The following is a 20,122-nucleotide window of genomic DNA, read 5'->3' as shown; positions in this document are numbered from 1 at the left end:
TTTTATCAGAAATGCTGTCACAGATTTCTGTTGAACATGGTTTGGTCAGTGGATGTGCCTCTTTTCATGTATCTTAATGATCGATGAGCACAATAGCAATTCCGTGCCTGAAAAAATGATGAACAAGAAACTAATACACGCCTAGTCACCAGACAGTAATTATGCAGCTTTAGTATAGTGTAGCTTGCATTTGAGTTTCCGCACCAAAAGCTGTAATGGTAGACAAATGCCTCATTGACATAAGTATTAGCGTACTGTTGTTACTGCTGTACCCAAGAACTGCTATGGGGCCTGGATTGGTTTGCGCCTTCACTGCTTTGTGGAGAGCAATGCCATTCTTTCAAGTGGTCAATACTGGTTCTGTGGGTGTGGTTGACACACCTGTTTACACTCCGCTCTGCATCTGCTCCAATTGTACATGTGCCGGCCTGGGTGCGCTCGATAACTGTTCTCTTTTCGCTGCAATTCTGGCAAGATGAGGGGATGTTGTATGCCTCTGTGCACAGATCACTCTAGAAATGGCTGGAGAATGTTCGCTTTCCCAAGAGAGCCCAAAGGAAGGCTCCTGTAAAGATAAAACGGGACAAGTGGCAGCCGATCAACGCTTCACACATATGCAGTACAAGTACTGCAATTCATATTTATTTTCCTTGATACCATTTCATAATTACGTCTGTTGCTTTAGAATAATGCCTAATGCATGGACTAAGAAAGGTGTTATCGTTTCTCTAGGCATTCATTTGCAAGTCTCATCACACCAGGCATTATCTTTTACACTAGCACATATCACATGGAGTTGTGTTATGTGCTGGAGGTAGTTAGTAGAGGATTATCTTTATAACATGCAAGTGTAGGCACGAGTCTTATATTTCGTGCAAAAAGTCTAGGGTGCAAGAGACTTTGATCTGAACAGAACAGACATGAAGTACAAGCACGCATTGCAGTGGCCGCTGGGTATTTATGGTCCAGCCCAGGGATTCTCAGCCATCGATACGTCGGAGACCCCTTGTGGACAGGGAGGAGGGGGGGAGGCTGTTGTGCAGACTGCTGCCACAGTCCCGTGAGCAGGTCGCAGAATTGGGATTGATTCAAGGCTTAACTGGCCTTTAAAAATAAGCCAGTGTGCCACGGCCTGCAGAGGTGGTGGACAAGAGGTGACGTTACGGTGCCATTATGCATGTAGCTAGAAGCAGTATGCATGCCACTAGAAGGGATTCGACTCCTCCCAACACTGCGCCGCTTGCTCGTCAGATACCCGAGATGCTTTGCATTGCAGTCCCGTTCAGCAGTACAGCCATGGCTCGAGTTTAATCGATGTAGGCGTCAACAAACGCCAGAGACTCTCTCTCTTTCCCTCTTTCTTGTGTGCTATCTCAGTTTCACGTATATATATATATATTTTGATTTTCACTGTGAGAAACTAAAGTCGGCTTTGCACCTCTGTGTATTGAACCATGCAAAACTATGTCTAGCCAGGCCAGAGCTATCGGGCGACCTTTCTTTCTTTCTTTCTTTTTTTTTTTTTTTTTTTTTTCCCATGGGATTCACGGACCCCCAAAATGGCTACGTGGACCCCCATTTGAGAATTACTCCTCTAGCCCACTGCTGTTTGTAATCTGTATGCTTTCTCTGTTAAACAATTGAAATAGACACGAAAACAAAACCCACCAGTGACCATTCTGCCACAACTTTTGCACGCAATTTTGTGAGAAAGCAAAATTCTTTTTGCAAGTTCAGCATCATTTTCAGCATCTGACACTCGCCTTTAGTGTCAGTTGTGCTTTGTACGATGAACTTTGTCGAAATTCACTGCAGTAAGCGCTGGGCATGATGTGAGTTCGACAAATTACTGCTCTGCTATGGTCTACTGACACTGAACATTCCTGTTACACAAGACATATATTAAGGTGAGGCAGCCCAAAAGTAAAGGAAAATAAAATGCCTCTACCCGTGAGCACTCAAACTATTACACTCAGTGAGCAAAATACAGTCCTTGCAAGCAACACTGTATGTTTCAGTGTATGCTGTCGAAGCGCAGAGAGGAAGCGCAGCTTTCATGATAGGTGACACGGTTGTCTTCACCCTAGGAAAGAGTGTGTGCATTGAGGCACCCTAAGAACTGCAGAATATTGGTGCCATGTAGTAGCAGAAGTTCAAAGCACTTCATTGATAGTGCGAAGGGAACATTGCCTTTCATTGAAGGTGCATTGCAGTTGTATAGGCTATAATAAAATGTGACCTACACTTTAAGAACAGAGAAAAAAAGCACTTTGTACTTGACATGTACTAAGCAGTGTTTTATTGAGGAATGGTAATGGGGTGAGTCCCGTCCGCGGTAGCCGGGACTGAACCTGGATGGAAGCAAAAAGGCAAGGTGCCATGTACTGTGTAATGTCAGTGCACGTAAAGAATTTTGGGAGGTTGCAATCTCCGGAGCCGTCCCCTACGACGTCTTTGTAGCCTGTGCAGCTTTGGGACGTTATACCTCACACACCACTGTGCACCCCTTATATAACAATATTTATATTCTCATACGCTGTGACTTTTGCGCTGTTTTATAGTGTGATCTTATAACATGAGGCAAGATGTTTTCAGTTCTACCGTAATATTTGGAATTTTTGGTCAGTTGTCGGTCCCTTAAGATTGAAGTATGGGATGGTGGATGATCACTGTAGTTTTTGCGACAATTGAGCCATCATTTTAAATCATGTCTGGAAATGTAGTGAACTTTGAAACACGGAAATGCACTGGGGTCTAGATGCTGTTTTTTATCTGCCTGATTGTGTGTTAGTGGTAGTGGTTTATTAAATAATCGAAAAGGAAGGAAAAGAGTGTTGCCGTTCGCGGCAACTGCTACCTAAAATCTGAAGCACCCGAGCTATGGCTGGCGGGAAAGGAAAGGGGATAGGGAGAAGATAGCGAGGAAAATTACAGAGGGGAGCGATAGCAAGAAAGGATATGAGGAGCTTTGTACATTAATTAGCAGGGTAGATGTGTTCGCCAGTTGGTGAGACATAAGGAAAATAAAACTGCAGCCGGCACAGGACGGAGAGTGGAAACATTATTTGCAAAATACAAAAAGGACAGCGAGTTTGTGTCGCTCGCGCGCAAGTGTCCGAGGACTACCTGCCTAGTTGTGTAACATTGCGTTTTATGCATTTCCTGGTGTACTATAGTGATAGGTACCACAGGTTTTGCCGTTAGCCTGTTCCATTGCTCACAGGTTAAAGTGCAGGTATTTTTGTGCTATTTTGACATAGTGTAGGCTATTTCAAGCTTTATTAATAGTTTGGTCAATATGAATCTCTTTATAATGGATTGCCATCTATGCACACACTGCAGGGGCTTAGTGGCCTTGGTGTTTGATTGTTCTGTGGGATTGACTCTTAGCCATGACGACTGCATTTCAGGGGAGGTGAAATGCAAAACACTTCTGGGCAGTGCGATATCAATGCACATTAAGAGAGAATTCATGCAAAAAAACTGATTTTAAAAAAAAAAGTTTCCTTTGTAACGGTTCAAAGAAATTTGATCCTTCCTCTTTCAAATGTAAAAAAAAAAAGAGCAGGGGTCAGGAAGTCATTGAAGAAGTCAGGTAAAGCACTTGTGGTAGCATTGAGAGGTGCAGATGACCATTTTCAAGCGCGTGATGCGCCTTATGCTAGCCAGTAGGCCTGTACTTTCTCTTCTGAAGGCTGGCTTCTCTGCTTCAGCCTCATAGGGAGTAGTAGTAACAAAAAAAAAAAGCAATTTTGCTTTCAAAGCGAAGCTTTTTCACTGGACCTTTTTGTAACTTTCAGTCATGTTTTTCTCAGCCTCCTGTTTTGGGCTAAGCATGGCTTTTGTGCACAACTTTTCATGTACTTACTTTCATCACTTCAAAACTAAATTTGGCCTACATAATCTTTAAATTATGCGCAAGGCAGCTCTTTAGGTATTAGTGCAATCGGTATTATTCTTAAGGTTGAAAATGTTTAAATATTCAGGCACCAGCTACTGATAATTATCCATCCAGATATAGAATTCTTGAACTAGTGCATGCTATGGGGCTGATGTACACTCGATGGACTGTTAGAGAAGAGGAAAAACATTTTGCACTGCTCTGTTACATGTAGCAGTGCACAGCTTTTTATACGTGCTGGGCATTTAGATCAGGGGAACATCAAGCTATTTTAGAACAAAAATTCCTAAATAGGGGATCAAGCTTTATAATTCATTGATTTTTCATTCACCTAGTGATAATGTTAAGAAAAAAAGAAGTTTTCGGGGAGCATGTCCTTTTAAAGAAACCCCAGGGGCTGAAATTAACCCTGGGCCTTCCACTGTGGCATCCTTCAGAGATCATGTCATTAAATAGCAGTTAGCAAGTTTTGATAGAAAGTATTGGGCTCAGATAAATAGAAATTCCATAGGCATTTTCAAAAATGCCGTCATGGCATTTATTTATATTTTGCTTGCTTTATTTACAGATTTGAAAATCTTAATTATGCTTTTGATAACTTGATTGTGACAAATAACCTTCTCATGAAATCATTCCTGAAGCTGAAGCTTTGGATGAGGCAGTAATCCATGCCTCATATAAATACTTTGAACGCCTTTCATCATGTCAGTACCTCTGTCATTGTTTCTCAGTGCACTGAAGGATCTGCTCATCTTTTGTGACACAGCTATAGGCACTGTTTTCTTCCTGTGCAGGAAGTGTCGACAGACAATGTACTTTGTGGGATAGTGATAGCCCTGGGCAGACAGCACCCCCACGAGACAATGGAGCTGGTCCAGGCCAAATTTCAGCCGGGCTCCATGCCTCACCCCCTTGTGTTGGAGACCCTTGCTGGACTGGCCCTTGCCAACCGTTAGTGATTAAGTCTTGAGGGACTTCTTTTTCCCACTCTAAGTGTCTTGCAGTTTGTGTGTGATGCATGATGGCATGTGCGATGGTACGAAACCTCCTTTTTATCTGTGTCGCAATTGAAAGCACAAGTGAGAGTAGGAAAAAGAAAGATAAAGGTAACAACTTCCAGATGTATTTCATGGCGCATTCTGATTTTTATTTTTGATAGCAAATTCATTAACACGCTTTACCCAAAAGAAGTGTCAAATTATTCTTTGCTTTGCTTCAACATTGCCACAGTAATTTGTTTGCTCTTTGTGTACAATGAGAGCTACTGCTTTTAAGTCCATTTGAAGTTTATGGGGGTTATTCTCGCAAGAATGCGCCACGGGGGGGCTAGATGCTACAGTCGCCTTCTAGCCCCGACGTGCCAGCCCTAGCAGACAGAGCTGTGACCCCCAACCCGCGGTGGGAGAAATCGCCACTGCAGCAGGTTTGGGCCAGAGGGGACAAACACAGAGTTACATACTCGAACAGAGTTTATTGTGCTCGAGTACACGGCAAGGGAATAGCAATCAAGAACAAGCACCGTGTAGCGAGCGAACGCCGCATACGCGGGTGAAATAAAAACCACCTAATAGGGAAGCGCGCCAAGGAGGTGAGAGGAAGAATCTTCTCACCTGACACGGCTTCGCGCTCACATCCCGTTGCTGTAAGTGCCTACGGTTAGTGGGTGATTCTCGGTGACAGCAGTGGTCTCCTCGGCGGAAGTCATGAACCGCACGCGTGCGCGCCCAACCGCTGAAGAACCCGAGCGAGTTGCTACAGTCGCGCTCCTCGACACAGAACGGGAGAGGAGGTCTCCCGGTTACGCTGGCAGTAAAGAGGGAAGCCCGCGGCAGCGTCGCCGCAGGCCCGGGAAGCGGCGGGGGGTGGCCAGCATGCCCTCTTCTCCGCCAACCTCTCTGCCAGCGCGCGTAATCATGCGTGTTAATTACGCGTTGGCGCTATAATGGATGAAGGGGATTGTGAATCCCCACAAGTTCTAGGATGATGCTTTTCATTCATTTTTAACACACATAGCTTATTGATCATAGGGTGTGCTCCTGTGACTGAGTTGCAACAGCTAAGCTAGACTCAGCTTTCATTGCTGTGAGAAAAACTAACAAATAAAACACACATAAGTTGTGTGAAAGCAGTTTCTTTCCTTCACATTTTTATTTTTTGATGCGCATATTGATTCTTGCAAACTTGGAATTAAACACTTTCATCCTGGTGTTTTGTTTGTGCCATTTTTGTTTCAAAGTAACCTTCCGTTACTATACCCAAGTTTCAGCTGTTTTAAATACCTGGTGCTTAACATGTCTTTCTTCAGCATTTGGAATTATGCCCTTCCTCAAAGCCCTGCTTGGTACCATGCTGCCAATGTTGAGTGGCGCTCGCAGTGAACAGCTGAAGTGGGCTATGGCATATGGTAAGAGTATTTTGCTTTACGCATAGATGCTATGGTGTCTGATATAAATTTGTATGCCATTTAACCTAATCCAGCAGACATTTTTTTTAAATTTTAATGTTTAAGGTCTGTGGCCTTAGAACAGTTTATATTTGAAGCTTTAATTGTTAATGACTGAATCAACAAAACAGTGTGCGGTACGACAGTCACAGTCAGTTTTCTTTCCCTCTGCAAGATGATAGCATAGCCAATTTTCAATACCCTTTGTAAGTTCTAGAAGATGGAAGCACTTTCCAGTAAGCGTGTTTCTTTAGATGGGCGCAAAATTTTGAGCACATGCCGAGCACAGTATGTGTACGGTAAAAACGCCGTGGGGCGGAATTCGGCCACAGTACCCATATGGCAAAAGCACTGAAGGTAAAAATGGAAGTAGCACTTTTAATTTGGAGATCGAAGAAGGAATGTGTGTTTCCAATTGCAAGCTATGAAAAAAAAAAAAATTTTGGCTTTGGGTGTCTTATAGAGTTGGTTCCTGCTTTGACAGTGAGTGGAAACTTGGGTAATACTGTTAACAGTAATAAGGTGTCAAGTTCCACTGTTGAACCATCATAGTCATGGTGCTATATTTTATAGCACAACAATATTTGTAATCGATGTTGTCAGCTTTTTGTTTTAGTTTTCCTAGATATTTATTTGTAAAATGTAGACACTATCAAGACATCTTTTCGTATCTTGGAGGCAAGCAGTATTGGCATTCAGATTTGAATTGACATTGTATAGCAACACCATCTCTCATGACCATGTGGGCACAGCGTAAAACAGTATTAAGCATTTTAGTTCGAGGTATGATCACTGAGACAAGTGCCATTGTCTAATACGAGTCACATGTGGCTCGTACCCGTTTAGGTATTTGTGATTAGTGCTGAATGACAAACATCTTTTTTTCAGTGGGCCCTGGGAACATTTTATCAGTGTAGTTTGGTTAGACCCTACAATTAAAAGGCATGCCTATCAGTTTACAGTTTACACCCTATGCAAACTTGATAGATTGAATGTTATTACAACAAAGTAACTCAGCAGTGCTGAGAAATGGCTGAAAGAATTACTTTTAGCTGTAGACACTCTAAGAAGGTGACAGGAAATATTTTTATAACTTTGACTGGCTGTCTTTCTGGTGTTTAAATAAACGGTTCTGCTGCTACCACTGCAACAGGCAAGCGTTCATGCATCGTGTCATTTTGGTATTCTGTGGGTTTGCATTAAATTAAATTTGCATTAATGGCAATGGTGATGCAGACTTTGCCACTTGAAGCAGTAGGTTTTATGGCCTCATAATGTTGCAGTGCTGTCTTTGCAGTCTGCATATAAAAATAAGGGCTAAATAGTTCAAGCAACAACCACGTGAGCAGAACCATGCAAGCCACAGAGGAAAACTATGAAGCACTGTCCAAGCCCCTCAAATGAAAAAAATTTGTCATGGCCAGAGCCAGATTAAGGCTCTATCTGTAACAGCTCAGCTGACAAAGATATTTACGCCAGGGCAGCATGTAGCTAATAGACAATATGAAGTTGGAGTTTTGTTGTACATGTTTCTTTGTAGTTATGAGGTCATTTTTAGGTGAACTAAAATCTTGTTTGGAACTTTCTTGATGTTAGCAGTTTAATTCAAACATTGATATTAGGCTAGTAATATTAATTATGTTTGAAGGAATATAAAGGTAAATTTTTTTTTGATGCCAGCTTGAAATTTGAGACTAGGGAGGCACAGGAGACACAGAACTCTGTCTCTCTCCCTCGTCTCAAAGTTCAAGCTGGTACCCATAACGGGAATCATACCAGCTAGCCCCAAAGAATGCCATAAAGGTAAAGTTTTATGGTCATTTAGAAGCCACATGACCATAAAAATTGTGATGAAGCATGCGTTAATTACTTTGCTCAGAGGTCACGAGCCCATCTGTGTGCTTTGATAAACTCAACAATGCAACATTGTGTGATTGGCAGGACTGCTCAAGACAACGAAATTTTGTACTTACAACTTGGTTATTGCATGCAAGTGTAGTGAAATTATAGTGTGATGGCACCTTGGTTCTTTGACATTGGGCTCTCCCAGCTGCAAATGCTTTATTGTTGAAATTGGTTCATAGTAAAACATTCATTTTAGGATCACATTGTAACCAAGGTGCCCTTAGTTAGGATTGTCATTACAAGCCAGTTCAACTGATTTTTAACACTATTATGAGTGTTTTCTATGGTTTCCTTTCTTTCATTAGCACTTGGGAGGTTCTCCGAAGCAATTGTTGAGTATCTGAGCAACATTGAGAAAGCACCGGATCCATCAGTGCAAAAGGCCAGCTTTGCTACCGAAATTGTCAGCGCATTTGACTTCCTTTTGGCAAACTGGCTACTGGCTAGAGAACCAAAGGTTTGTCGCAAATTTCTCTACCTCCCAAATGTTTGTTGCCATCTTTTTCTCAGGAGATATGAATTTTAAGCACTTTAGTGCTGAGCTTTATTTTCATGCATTGGCACTAAGGCCTTCACTCCCATATTTCGCTAATGTTTCTTTGCCCGGCCCCCATGAGCATGCCTCTGGCAGGTGGTAGTTGGCAGGGGACATGGCTGGGCAATGATTGGTCATCAGGTATGTGGCATCGCTAAACCACATGACATGGCTGAGTTGGCAAAAGCCGCTAACTCTGGCCAAGGCAGCTTTGAGGCGGCAGCATGGCATGGGAATCGAAGCCGAGACCCTTGGCTCTCGAGTCAGAACTGCTACCCCTAGGCCATGCAGGCACATTCATATAGCTTGGTTAAAGTAGGGCTTTACATCTATGTCGGGTGGTTTTTTATGTAATGTGGTAGCTTACGAATGCATGCTAGTGAGTATTTGTGAGTAAACAGAGGCACAAATTAAGAGATTAGTGTTTAGGCGAGTTTCGAAGTGCATGTACACAAATGAGGACCCACAAGGGGAGCTGCAGACAGGAGCCGTTAGTTCTGTTGTTTCATACACTTCAGGCGATGCTAAATGTTCTCACAGTATTTTCTTTTTAACATGGTTATTGCTTGATGTGTTTTATTTAGTCAAATAAATTTTGACTCAATATTAGTATGCCTCACTGGGTCTGCCTGTACTTGTGTAAAGGTGATGTCTTGCATAAACTTTATAAAAAATAGGCTTAACAGTGGGCTGCTGATGAGCAAGTGCATTTCCAAGTTGGTATGTACTTATTTTCTGAAAAACATTTTAGAACGCAGTTCTTTGGCACCTGGTCCTGCGTTTTGCGTAGGCGTCCCCGTTGCCGTTGTCCCTTGTAACCAGCTCTGTAGCCGGGGCAACGCATGCTCCTGCTGCCACTGTTCGCCGCTGCTTGTACTCTCCCTCCCCTCCCTCCTCCTCCTCCGTGGCGGCGACCACGCGTGTTATCTAAGTGCTCGCGTGCGCTTATATACCCCCCCCCCCCCCCCCCTCCTCCCTCTTCCTGCGTGGCAGCGATGGTGTTGTCTGGTTGCCGAAGCACCGGTTCTGCATCAATGGATCACGGTGCGTGCATCCCAAGCCAAAACACAGAGCCACGTTGACTTGACTCGCTAGCGCCGTTAGCGGCATCAGTCAGTCGCTGCTATCTCATAGCCGTGCAGCGTTTCTATGGGCCTACGCTCTGCCTCCCGCAACCTCCCGATAACTTAATTGCTTTCTTTGCTCCTCCTCCAAAGCCACCCCTGTGCGGCGGCAATCGGAGGGCTAGATCGGTGGCGGCAAATCTCGATATGTGCACCACCCGAGCAGAAACGCATAGCTGCCGTTCGCCACTGCAAACCGCCTGCTTAAAAGTTGTCCGTAATTGTACATACATGTCTTGCTTGAATTGTTTGCCTCAGTCTATTGAAAAAGCTGAGCGGCAGATGAGCTGCACTCAAATTTCGCATTAGGAAGTAACATAATCGTCGGCATTTTTTTTTTTCACTTTTCTGTTATTTTTAGGTTCGAGCTGAATCTGCTGTGACACTTGGATATATGGCACAACTTCTGAGTAAACCAAAGCTGGAAGAGCAACTACCAAAACTTCTTCTATCTCTGGTTGTACTGCATCGAAAGCAATATGACTGCTTTGCTGTCAGTAAGGTAAGAAATATTACTAAAGCTTGTCTTTATGGGAACATTGCAAAGGCAGTTTTTCTCTGTTAATTTGACATTTATCGGTTTATGTTGTCATCAGGGGTGTGTGAATATTGAAATTTTCTAATACAAAGCGAATATAGATATGGACAACAAATGCCTTCAAATATTGAATCTAATATCGAATATCTGATTAATGAAAAAACAAAAATAAGGAATATTAAAACTAACAAATATTGTTCATCTTGTTTATTTCAGAATTCAGTTGGCATTTGCAAATAAAATTAAACTAGAACTGCACAGAAGTTTATTTTACATGATTACGTATACCGTTTTTTGTACAAAAAGGACCTGCATAAAACCAGGCGGACCTGTCATATCCGCCTTTTGCGCGAGTTTTCTGCGCCTGTGCGAAGTCGTAGCGGCAACCGATTCTCGGTCGCCGCGACTGATTCTGCACTGGCGGCGTTTCTCGGCGCCGCCAGTGCACGGGGGCTGGCGGCACGGTGGCCGTCATAGGCTTGGCAAAGCGATGCCAACCACACCGGCTGCATTCGGTTGCCACTCTCTAAGCGTGCCGAGATGCAAGACGCGGTTTTTCAGGTTTCTTTCGGCGAGCCGCGACCAACGACGTGAAGCTTGAATTAGGGCCACCAAGCGTCAAGATGTGAATGGCCGACCTTACCAACCTACTGCGATCTAAAGGAAATGTGCATGATGAAAAGTATCTACCGGAGTTTGCACCAAGCCTGTAACCCACCAGTGATAGCCACAATGAGCATTTGTTTGGCGCGTCTGATGGCGATGTATTTTGTCGTTTGTTTTCTTTATGTGCGAAAGGGCCGGGTAGCGCAGATATCACAGGTGGCTGTGTGCGCCACACCGTAATATTTAGCATGTTTTATCACGACTGCCGCCTGACTAAAAAGAAAAAAAAAAATTGGCCGTTTGTTGTGATGCACCGCCGTTCGCGAGCCGATTGGTTGGGCTGGTCATGAGGCTCGCGAACGGCAGTGCATTAAAACGCCATATTTTTTCTTGTTAGTCAGGTGGCAGTCATGATAAAACATGCTAAATATTACGGCCTAGCGCACACAGCCACCTGTGATATCTAAGCTACCTAGCCCTTCGCACATAAAGAAAAACTACAAAATACATCGCCTTCAGGCCCCGGCGCAATTAAAGCAATCACGCACCAAAGAAATCCTCATTGCAGCTATCACTGGTGTGTTACAGGCTGGGTGCAAACTCCAGTAGGTACTTTTCATCATGCATATTTCCTTCAGATGCATACATACCTGTAGTATCCGTGTTTTGGCCGCTCGGAGCATATGATGCACTTGACACTCTTGCACGACGCACAGTATTTTTTTTTACCTTAAAATCTCGCCTTCGTGCACGCCAAAGCATTCAGATTTTGTTCCTTTGGTGTACGCAATCAGATGCACTTCGTTAGGAAGCTATCGTCGTCTTTGTCCAACAAGGAAACCGCCCGGCACAAATGAGTCTCCTGGAGGGTTCATGCTCGTTCACTTGCAGAGTGGATCGCTCTGGACGTAGAACAGGGTACTGGTTCCTGACCGAGATGCGCATCCGATATGTAGGAGATGCACATGTGTCACCAAGTCGTTGATTCCGCAGAAATCATGGCGGAGGCAGAAAGGTTGTGGATCCTTTCACAGCAGAATGACCATTCGCTGTGCACTGAGAACCTTTTCACCACTGCGACCACATCCGTTCTGACTACTGAGGGCAGAAACCGGCTACAGCGCTGAATCATTCGTTGCCAGAAAAATGCCGGGCGTTTCCTGCAGGTGTGCATTCCGGCCGGGACAATGACCTTGTCAGGGGGTGTCTATAAGTGCCTCTCTGCCAAGCTTCATAGATGAAATCCTATAGCTGCACGATTGTAGATGACGCGAGGAGGAAGCGAAGCCCATTGCACCATGCCGGCGCCGTGGCGACCGCATTGTGCTCGGTAACTCAAGACACCCCGCACATATGCGCCGCTCGAAGTCACAAGAGACTATTCCACCTAGCTCCGCAGCATCAACAAATCCCTGGCTGCTTCGCCCTTTGAGATCCCTCTCTCTGTCTCCGCGCTCTCCTGTCTGCCGAAAACCTGCACGCTGAGAGCGTCTCATTCTGTCACGTTGAACACGGCCCGCGCTACACGCTCTTACAATACGAAGATAGTATATGCGTGCGTTATGAGTGGATTGTGAAAACGCTTTACATTCCCCCATACTGCGTGAACATGATATACTTCAATCACTGTCACTGCTTTCTGCCCTGAGGCCAAAAAAGGGGGGAAGCTTTCGCTTTCTACCTGCGTTGGTGTGGCCTTTTCGTATGGTGCGCTTTCGCGTCGTCTGCTACACTGCCGTCCAATGTGTTGCTCGCCCGCTCCCGCATGATGGCGCCACATCCTCCCGCAAAAGGCGGATTGCTGCTGAATATAGTAAGCTCTCGTTAATTTGGTCTTTAAAGGACTAGCCAAAGCGTTCAAATTAACTTGAATGGGCTTGAAAAACTGCCAAAAATCGTTTGCATCACAGTAATTTTATCTCATGAATGTCTGTGAGATGGATGCCGGCATTTGAGATTAAACCAAAGTAAGTACAACATTTTTTTCCGGTTTAGTCAAATACTTTGCTGTGCGCACACTGTGGGGAAGACCCTCTTCACAAAACGACCCTGTTGCATTTTGTGGATGCTTCATGGCACGCGATTAAGCTTTGTGGTAAAGTGACACTATGGGGAAACCGGTGAATTCAAAAGTTTTCTGTGTATTCGGTAATTTTTGGATATTCGGGAATTTCGAATTGTACCAGTTTTTCGAATATGAATTTGAATCGGATAGCAAACATATTCGATTCATATTCGAAAATGCCAATACAGTCGAACCCGGTTATATCGAACCCGGATATATCGAATTTTGGTTATATCGAACTCACGGAATATCCCCTTGAAAATCCCATGTAAAAGAATAGGAAAGCTGCGTCATATATCGAACTCAATTTCGAAAGACGTTCAATGTATCGAACTCTGCACCACGCACTGGAAAGTGTGCCTTCCCCGAAGACGATCGCATCACCCTTGGCCGTTTGCTGCGTGACGTTTTCAAGCCACGCGCGGAAGGAATGAGAGGGGACAGTTCTGGACAGCGCCGCGCCCATTCCTCAAAGGCGCGCGCATCTGCAGTTATCGTTTCCCGCGCGCCAACACATGACGTTTGCAAGCCATGTGCGTGGATGTGCCCATTCTTTTGTCGAGCTCTCTCCTTCAGTACGCGCTACGCATGCGTCAAGCCAGCTCAGCCCGTCTTCAGACAGACGTGGGACGCTTTCTCCAGCGTGTGTTGCGAACCCTCTGCGTGCGGCGGCTGACGTGGCTATGGCGCCTGCGGACATTAAGAAGCGGCAGCTCTCTCTGTTTTTATTTTTTATTTTTTTTTTTTTTTGCGAGAGTCATTCTTTCTTATAGTTGTGCTGTACGCGCGACGTAGCGTAAGATATGGCGGCTGCGGACGTTAAGAAACGGCAGGCTTTTTTTATTTTTTGGCGGGAGCCGTTTATCTTTGCATGTATGAATCAACGGAAGCACGCCGTTAGCTGCTGCGATCATGACGCCCGCCCCAAGCGCGGCGTGATAAATCGAACCAGGCTTGTGCAATCAAGCCATCACGGGCATTCTGCCAAGTTCGCTATCGAAAGATATCAAAGGAGCTATCAAAAGATAAACGCACCCTGACGTTATCGCTGCGCAACATCTTGGCACGCTGCAAAGAAAAATCTGTGGATGTGACGACTGAAACGGAGTGACGCGCGCCATCGACATGCAAGCGAAAACGCTCGCGATTTTCTGCCGCAGCGACACAGAAACCTTGTTTTGAGCTGCCGCGGTGGCTCGAGCGGCCAGCGGGACGCAGTTCCAACAAGTTGAAATATTTCGCTCTGTCGCTGCCGCTCGTCGCTGAGATCGCTCAATAGCTTGCATGTGAGCAAGCTGGCCTTAACGCATTTTTTATTTTTTTTTTTTTTCAAATTCTCGGATGCAAAAGTGAAGAGTGGGTTCATTATGCGAGTGGGTTGATTACGCGGCAAATACGGTATCGTTTTTTCGCATCGTAAGTGCTGTCACAAGCCAATTTCTGTATATCGAATTATCGATAATCGAACTTTTTCACGATCCCCTTCGAGTTCAATATATCCAGATTCGACTGTATTCGCACACCTCTAACTTTCATCTCATTTGGCCACATGCAGAAGTCCTAGCAGGTGCTTGCCTCTTCTACAATGTAGAAAGAAAGAAACTTGTTACCTTAAACTTTTAACGCTGTGAAACAATGTGTGCCTACATTTTCCATTAGTTGATAATGATGTGGTTTTTTGATTACAGATCTCTAGCTGCTCATAGGCTGGCTAAGGTTAAACCACGTTGTAGCTTTCCTTGGATAGCTCCACCTACTCAACCGAGCCCTTTCAGTAGATGTCAAAATGCATTGAACTTTTTAAACCAGATGCTTTCAGGTTACTTACGGGCTGCCTAAAGTTGTTGGGGCATTTATCAAGCAGCATTTAGTTGACGAGAGAAGCAAGGAGTGCATCCAACTATATATTTTATGTTCTGCTGGGTTCTCCCAAGAAAATTTTGAGAAGTGAACATTCGACAAACTGGGTGGGGGGGGCAAAGTCAACGCTAGGGCTGCATTTCCAGTGAATAGGATCTTTAACTATCACGTTAAAAATACAGATGTCACCTTAACCATTTTCGGGGGTTGCAAGAGTAAACACGGTTTATTGGGTATTAATTCCAGAAGCTTGGCTACATTGCCATTCATTTTAAAACAGTGATCATGAAGTCCTCTCTGTAGATGTGACGCATTTGAATTGAATGCTGGGAAAATTTAGTTGGAGTTTTATCAGACAAAAATGTGCATTTGCTGCCAAACGTCAGCACCAATTGTGACCTACAAAATTAAAAGTATAGACCTTATGCTGAAACTGGCGCCCCCTTGCGCTGACCGCACGCATTTCTGCCCTGTTGGAGAATTCTGAATACCGCCGCAATATATGGCAGTACAGGATTAGCGATGCGAAAGTTGGTATTTATCGTTGTCTAAGGTACCTAAATATTGCACTTTACCTTGATGCACACAAAAAGGAGCTAAGGATAACCAGGGAAACAAGAGAGTGCAGGCTTTGTGCAATTTATTTTTACTAATGCCCAGCATTACTTGGCTCATTCGTGCCATGTATGGAATGTGTGTACAGAATGTGTGTGCAGTGGCTGTGCAGCTTATGTTGAGTTTAATAGTCACAAATGCTATATTATTGGATAGCTTATACTGAGTAAAATTGCACTTTACCAATTTTAGGTGTCAACCGCATTAATTAGTTAATCATGATTAAGTTGAACTTTATGCTACATCATTAGTCATATCAATGGGTAGCTTATGTCGGGTACAATTGCACTGAATTGATTATTTATCTTAATGACTGTTAATTAGCTAATTGTATCTAAAATGAGCTTTACCTTACAACATCAAGCCATATATCGCTGGATAGCTTATATAGAGCACAACTGCACTACACTAATTGTAGTTTTTCATTTTTAACCGGTAGAGAGTTAAGGCATCGAGTAGAATAAAAAATTCAACACTAAACCACGAAAAACCACTTCAAACTCGTAATTCTATGCATTAGCGGAGGTAACGTTTATCTAACTGTCAAAGGCGAATGGATCTAGAGCAGACTTTCAGCTAGTCCGGCGCACACAGTGGGACGAATGAATCCGTCTTTCACCACTCGCGGTCAGCTGTTCCGTCTTCCCACATATTTTGCAAGAATTGAATCACCCAAGTAGAATTGTCCATCCCATAGTGCGCACCCACAGTATAGCATTGGCAGTATGGTTAGGTTGTCACTCTGCCGATCACCTGCTATCATGGCACCTTCTCGGCCATAAACAGATCTGCTTCTGCATACTTAATTTTGTTTGTTTTGATGATTATCACCGAGGTTGTACTGCACTCTGCAAAGGACACCTTGTCTACTCTCCCCCTTTGTCATTTGGCAACAGCTGCATCGGGCAAACTAGTTGTCGTCTTAACGACAGACTTGGAGAATGCTGCAATAATGTAAACCTCGAAACATTGGATTTCGTTGCTTCATGCTATGATTGATCTCGCCATCTAATGTTTGAAAATTGCTGAGTTGTAGCTTACAACAATGGCACAGTCACTAGGGAGGTTATGGGCACCGTGTAGAAACCCAGGGGGCAGCACTCGCAGCAAACAGGCAGCGCCCCGAGTGGGCGTCGGAAGATTTTTGCAGGGACAGGCGCCACGCCTGGGCAGGGTGCGCACTTGAAAGAGGCAGCCAGTTTCGGCCAGCTGGAGTGATGTAGCGAAGCATAAACAATGCGGGAGCCACACGACACAAGATGGAAAGATACGAACGAGCCCTGGCTACCTGCTGGGCGTTTATTCCTAGGCTGGGAACGTGGGAACGGAAGATGACAGAAGAAGTGCGCAGTTGGAAAAGGCTGAAAAAAAAACGAAGGGGAAGGGGAGGATACAAAAACATGGTAACAATGTAGAAAAATAGAAAAACATTTGTGGCGAACACTCCTCTTCCCACTTGTGGTACAGATTCACACAAAGCCACCTCTGTAATGCCAGAGCCCCGAGGGTACAATAAATGAAATGAAAAAAGCCAGCCTTCTCCAAGCGGGACTGGGTGAGCAAAAAAAAAAAAGGAAAGCTGCGGGGAATTGAGCGGCGGAGAAAGATGGAATGAGTAAGGGAGAAGAGTAGGAATGAATGAAGCTGGAGCCGAAAAGGAGAAAAAAGCCTTAAAAAAAACGCGAAAAGCCTGAAAACTCAGAACGATTACCGGGGCTTGACATTGCCGCAGGCACTTATATTACACAGAAGACTTTTGAAAAGCTTTAGCTGTCTTTTTAGTGAGGCAGTCACCAATTTTCTCGACGATAAAGAAAAGGGTGGCAGATTTACACTGATCGCTCTGTCCACGCAGTGCTCGTGCACGCGGTCGCTGATACAGCGACACAGCTATGAGCTATGTAACAATCCTTATTGCCTCTTTAACGGTACTTTCAATTTTTCTACCACAAAATTAAGTTAAGACAGGGGAAGGTAACAGGTGGCAGCCAGCTGCTTTACTACTTATTTGGAGCAGAATGGCTTGTAATGAATGCAAGATCTGTTCAGAGCGTCTACGAATAAGTAAAAAAAAAGATGCAACGTTTATCAATGTTACTAATCTCGATTGAGCAGTATAGCATAAGAAACAGTTCCTCACTCGAGGTTCAACAGCTCAGTAGACATCTAAATATCATTAACACAACTAAATGAATAAAGTGTACGGAATGGCAGACAAGGGAGAAGGAAAGTAACGGCAGAGTGTAGAAGGAAAGGATGTGGAAGGAAAAAAGGAACGAGCTTAGAAGTAAGGAAAAGTAATGAAAGAGAGCAAAAAAAAAAGTTGCCAAGACAAATTTGCAAAACTAAGCGCAAGACATAGTAACTACACAATTAAAACGCTCCTTTCCGGTTGGTTACTCTCTGCATTGTACTGCTCATGCAAGCTATCGTAGGCAGGGAAATATAGACCACAGTTCATCTTAAACAAAAATTATGCAATGATCAACTGCATCCACAAGCGCGGCCCTCTGGGCACTCACGGTGGTCCCAGTAGATGCACATTCCAATTGTCCAATTGGCACCATGCAGGTAGTGCAGATGCCTATGAGCTGCCTATGAGCTGCCTAATTTCTTTTTTTGATGAGTTGAGAAAGACTGCTAAATCAGGTGAAGGTAGTGTGTCCTCTTCTGGGAAAAACACTTCGCGGAAAATCTGGAGGCGGCAAATCCGGGCTTGATTGCCAGCTCACTGCTCGTCGGACGGCAGCGATCCAAACTTAGCGTCGCTTCGCTTCGTAAAGCTTATTTGGGGACGTGAAAAATGTTTTATCAACTCAGCAACCCAGGGACTGCAACCTAGCAATTCATTTCTGATCATAGAATGCCGCGAATAGAAAGAATGAATGACAAATGCGACCCACGCACAGCAGATCCGCCACGTCTCCGTGGCACGGCTGGGTGCACTCGTCCCCACGAGGATCTCCTTCCTGTCGCGAGGGATGCGCGCATCGTGACATGAGTTACTTCTACATGGTGCCCACAGAGGCCTCAGAGATTATGAATCTAGACACAAGGTTTGTTAGCACTCCTTTTATTGCAGTCCCGAAAAAAATAAAAAATAAAACAGGAGTATCTCATCTTATAATCCATTTCAGTTTATGCTTTTCTGTGAATGAGCAACTTGTTTTGCATTGTTTTTACCGCTCTTGTTGTCTGTGTTCTCATTATGGTTAGCGTTACACTTTTCTGTGAATGAGCAACTTGTTTTGCCTTGTTTTTACCGCTCTTGTTGTCCGTGTTCTCATTATGGTTAGTGTTTGTGCAGATGGTTTTAGTCGAGCGTCTTTAGAACCGGCTTCAGTCTACAAATTCTCCAGCTGTGCTGAATATCTCCATAGCTCTAAGGCATCTGCCACTGTAGGTGGCGCTGTGGCTGAAGCAGGTTCCCGACTGACTCTGCAGAGTTGCAGCGGAAGCTGGCATTTAATGGGCAAAGAGCAGAAACTCAGAAGTATTCATTCATTGGACGCAATGATGCGTGCTTAAATTGGTATTTTACTGTAGATATATGACTTATTAGTCATATAAAAATAAGAAATTTGAAGCAAAAGTGTGCAGGCAATAACTTTGAAGTTTTAGTGGCAGCGCATGATGTTTGATTATGGCAGGTGGTGGCAAATCTGGTTTTCAACAAAAAGGCAAAACATTAATTTCTTTTCTTTTTTTTTTTTTTTGTGTGTGTGTGCAGTAGATGAAAAAGATCTTACTTAAGATGGGGGCTTTTGAGAAACTGGCAGTGAGCACCTGTTAATTGAGAATTTCTCATGTATATATGCTGTTCAAAAGCTTTGAAATCGTGCATTGCAACTCAGTGATGTTTGCCTCACAGCACTTGCTAATAAATGGAGGGATTCAAATTGTTATGTGTGAAAATAGTAACTGCGTAAGCACACGTAGCTAGCTACCAGTCGTGCAATTTGGCAGAATCAATTGAGACCAGCACCATTTGTTGGTTAGGTAATAAAATTATGACGTGAAATGAGCGTGCCAGATGGACAGTATTTATTGATGTAATGGATCTTTGTAAATATGTAACAGGCATGCTTTAGTGTTTCAACACCTTCACTTCCTGCGCTGCCTTGTATTTCTGGAATTTTCCTTATAAGTGGTCCCAACCTGCAGTTCAGCCACTCATTGACTAACTATACAAAGTAACGTTCAAATGAGGAACTCCTTGTACACATAATCACGCACATATTCAAAATGAACTTGTGGACAAGGGTAATAAAGCGATTCATTTACTATTCTTTTCACTTCTGTTTCTATGTGCAGTGGCTAACTTTACACACTATGCTGCCCCATCAATGGTGTCTGTTAACTTAGTAAGGTGAACTGTGAGAATGAAAAAATAAAGCAAAAGAAATAATAAATATAGTAGAACTCCTTTATAGTAAAGTCACTGGGACCAGCAAAAATCTTTACTATATCAGGGTCTGTACTAGATCAGTTGTTGGTGATGACATGCTCCTGAAGACGCTGTCTGGTAGT

At 43.9% G+C, this 20,122-nt stretch overlaps 1 protein-coding gene across 2 annotated transcripts in view; it reads left to right on the top strand.

Moving 5' to 3' along the window:
* Nucleotides 1-20,122, top strand: part of c11.1 (maestro heat like repeat family protein c11.1) — a 147,570-nt gene that overhangs the window by 6,668 nt on the left and 120,780 nt on the right. For both annotated transcript variants that reach the window (XM_084589156.1, XM_084589154.1), the window contains 4 exons: nt 4,696-4,852; nt 6,207-6,305; nt 8,555-8,706; nt 10,270-10,410. In XM_084589156.1, the coding sequence (XP_084445282.1) occupies nt 4,696-4,852; nt 6,207-6,305; nt 8,555-8,706; nt 10,270-10,410 (549 nt within the window). The remainder of the gene's footprint in view (nt 1-4,695; nt 4,853-6,206; nt 6,306-8,554; nt 8,707-10,269; nt 10,411-20,122) is intronic.

This window comes from Amblyomma maculatum, chromosome 1 (genome assembly GCF_055883805.1).
Source record: "Amblyomma maculatum isolate TAMU_Amacu chromosome 1, ASM5588380v1, whole genome shotgun sequence".
Classification (NCBI taxonomy): Eukaryota; Metazoa; Arthropoda; class Arachnida; order Ixodida; family Ixodidae; genus Amblyomma; species Amblyomma maculatum.
This window is presented reverse-complemented; position numbering and strand designations above follow the sequence as displayed.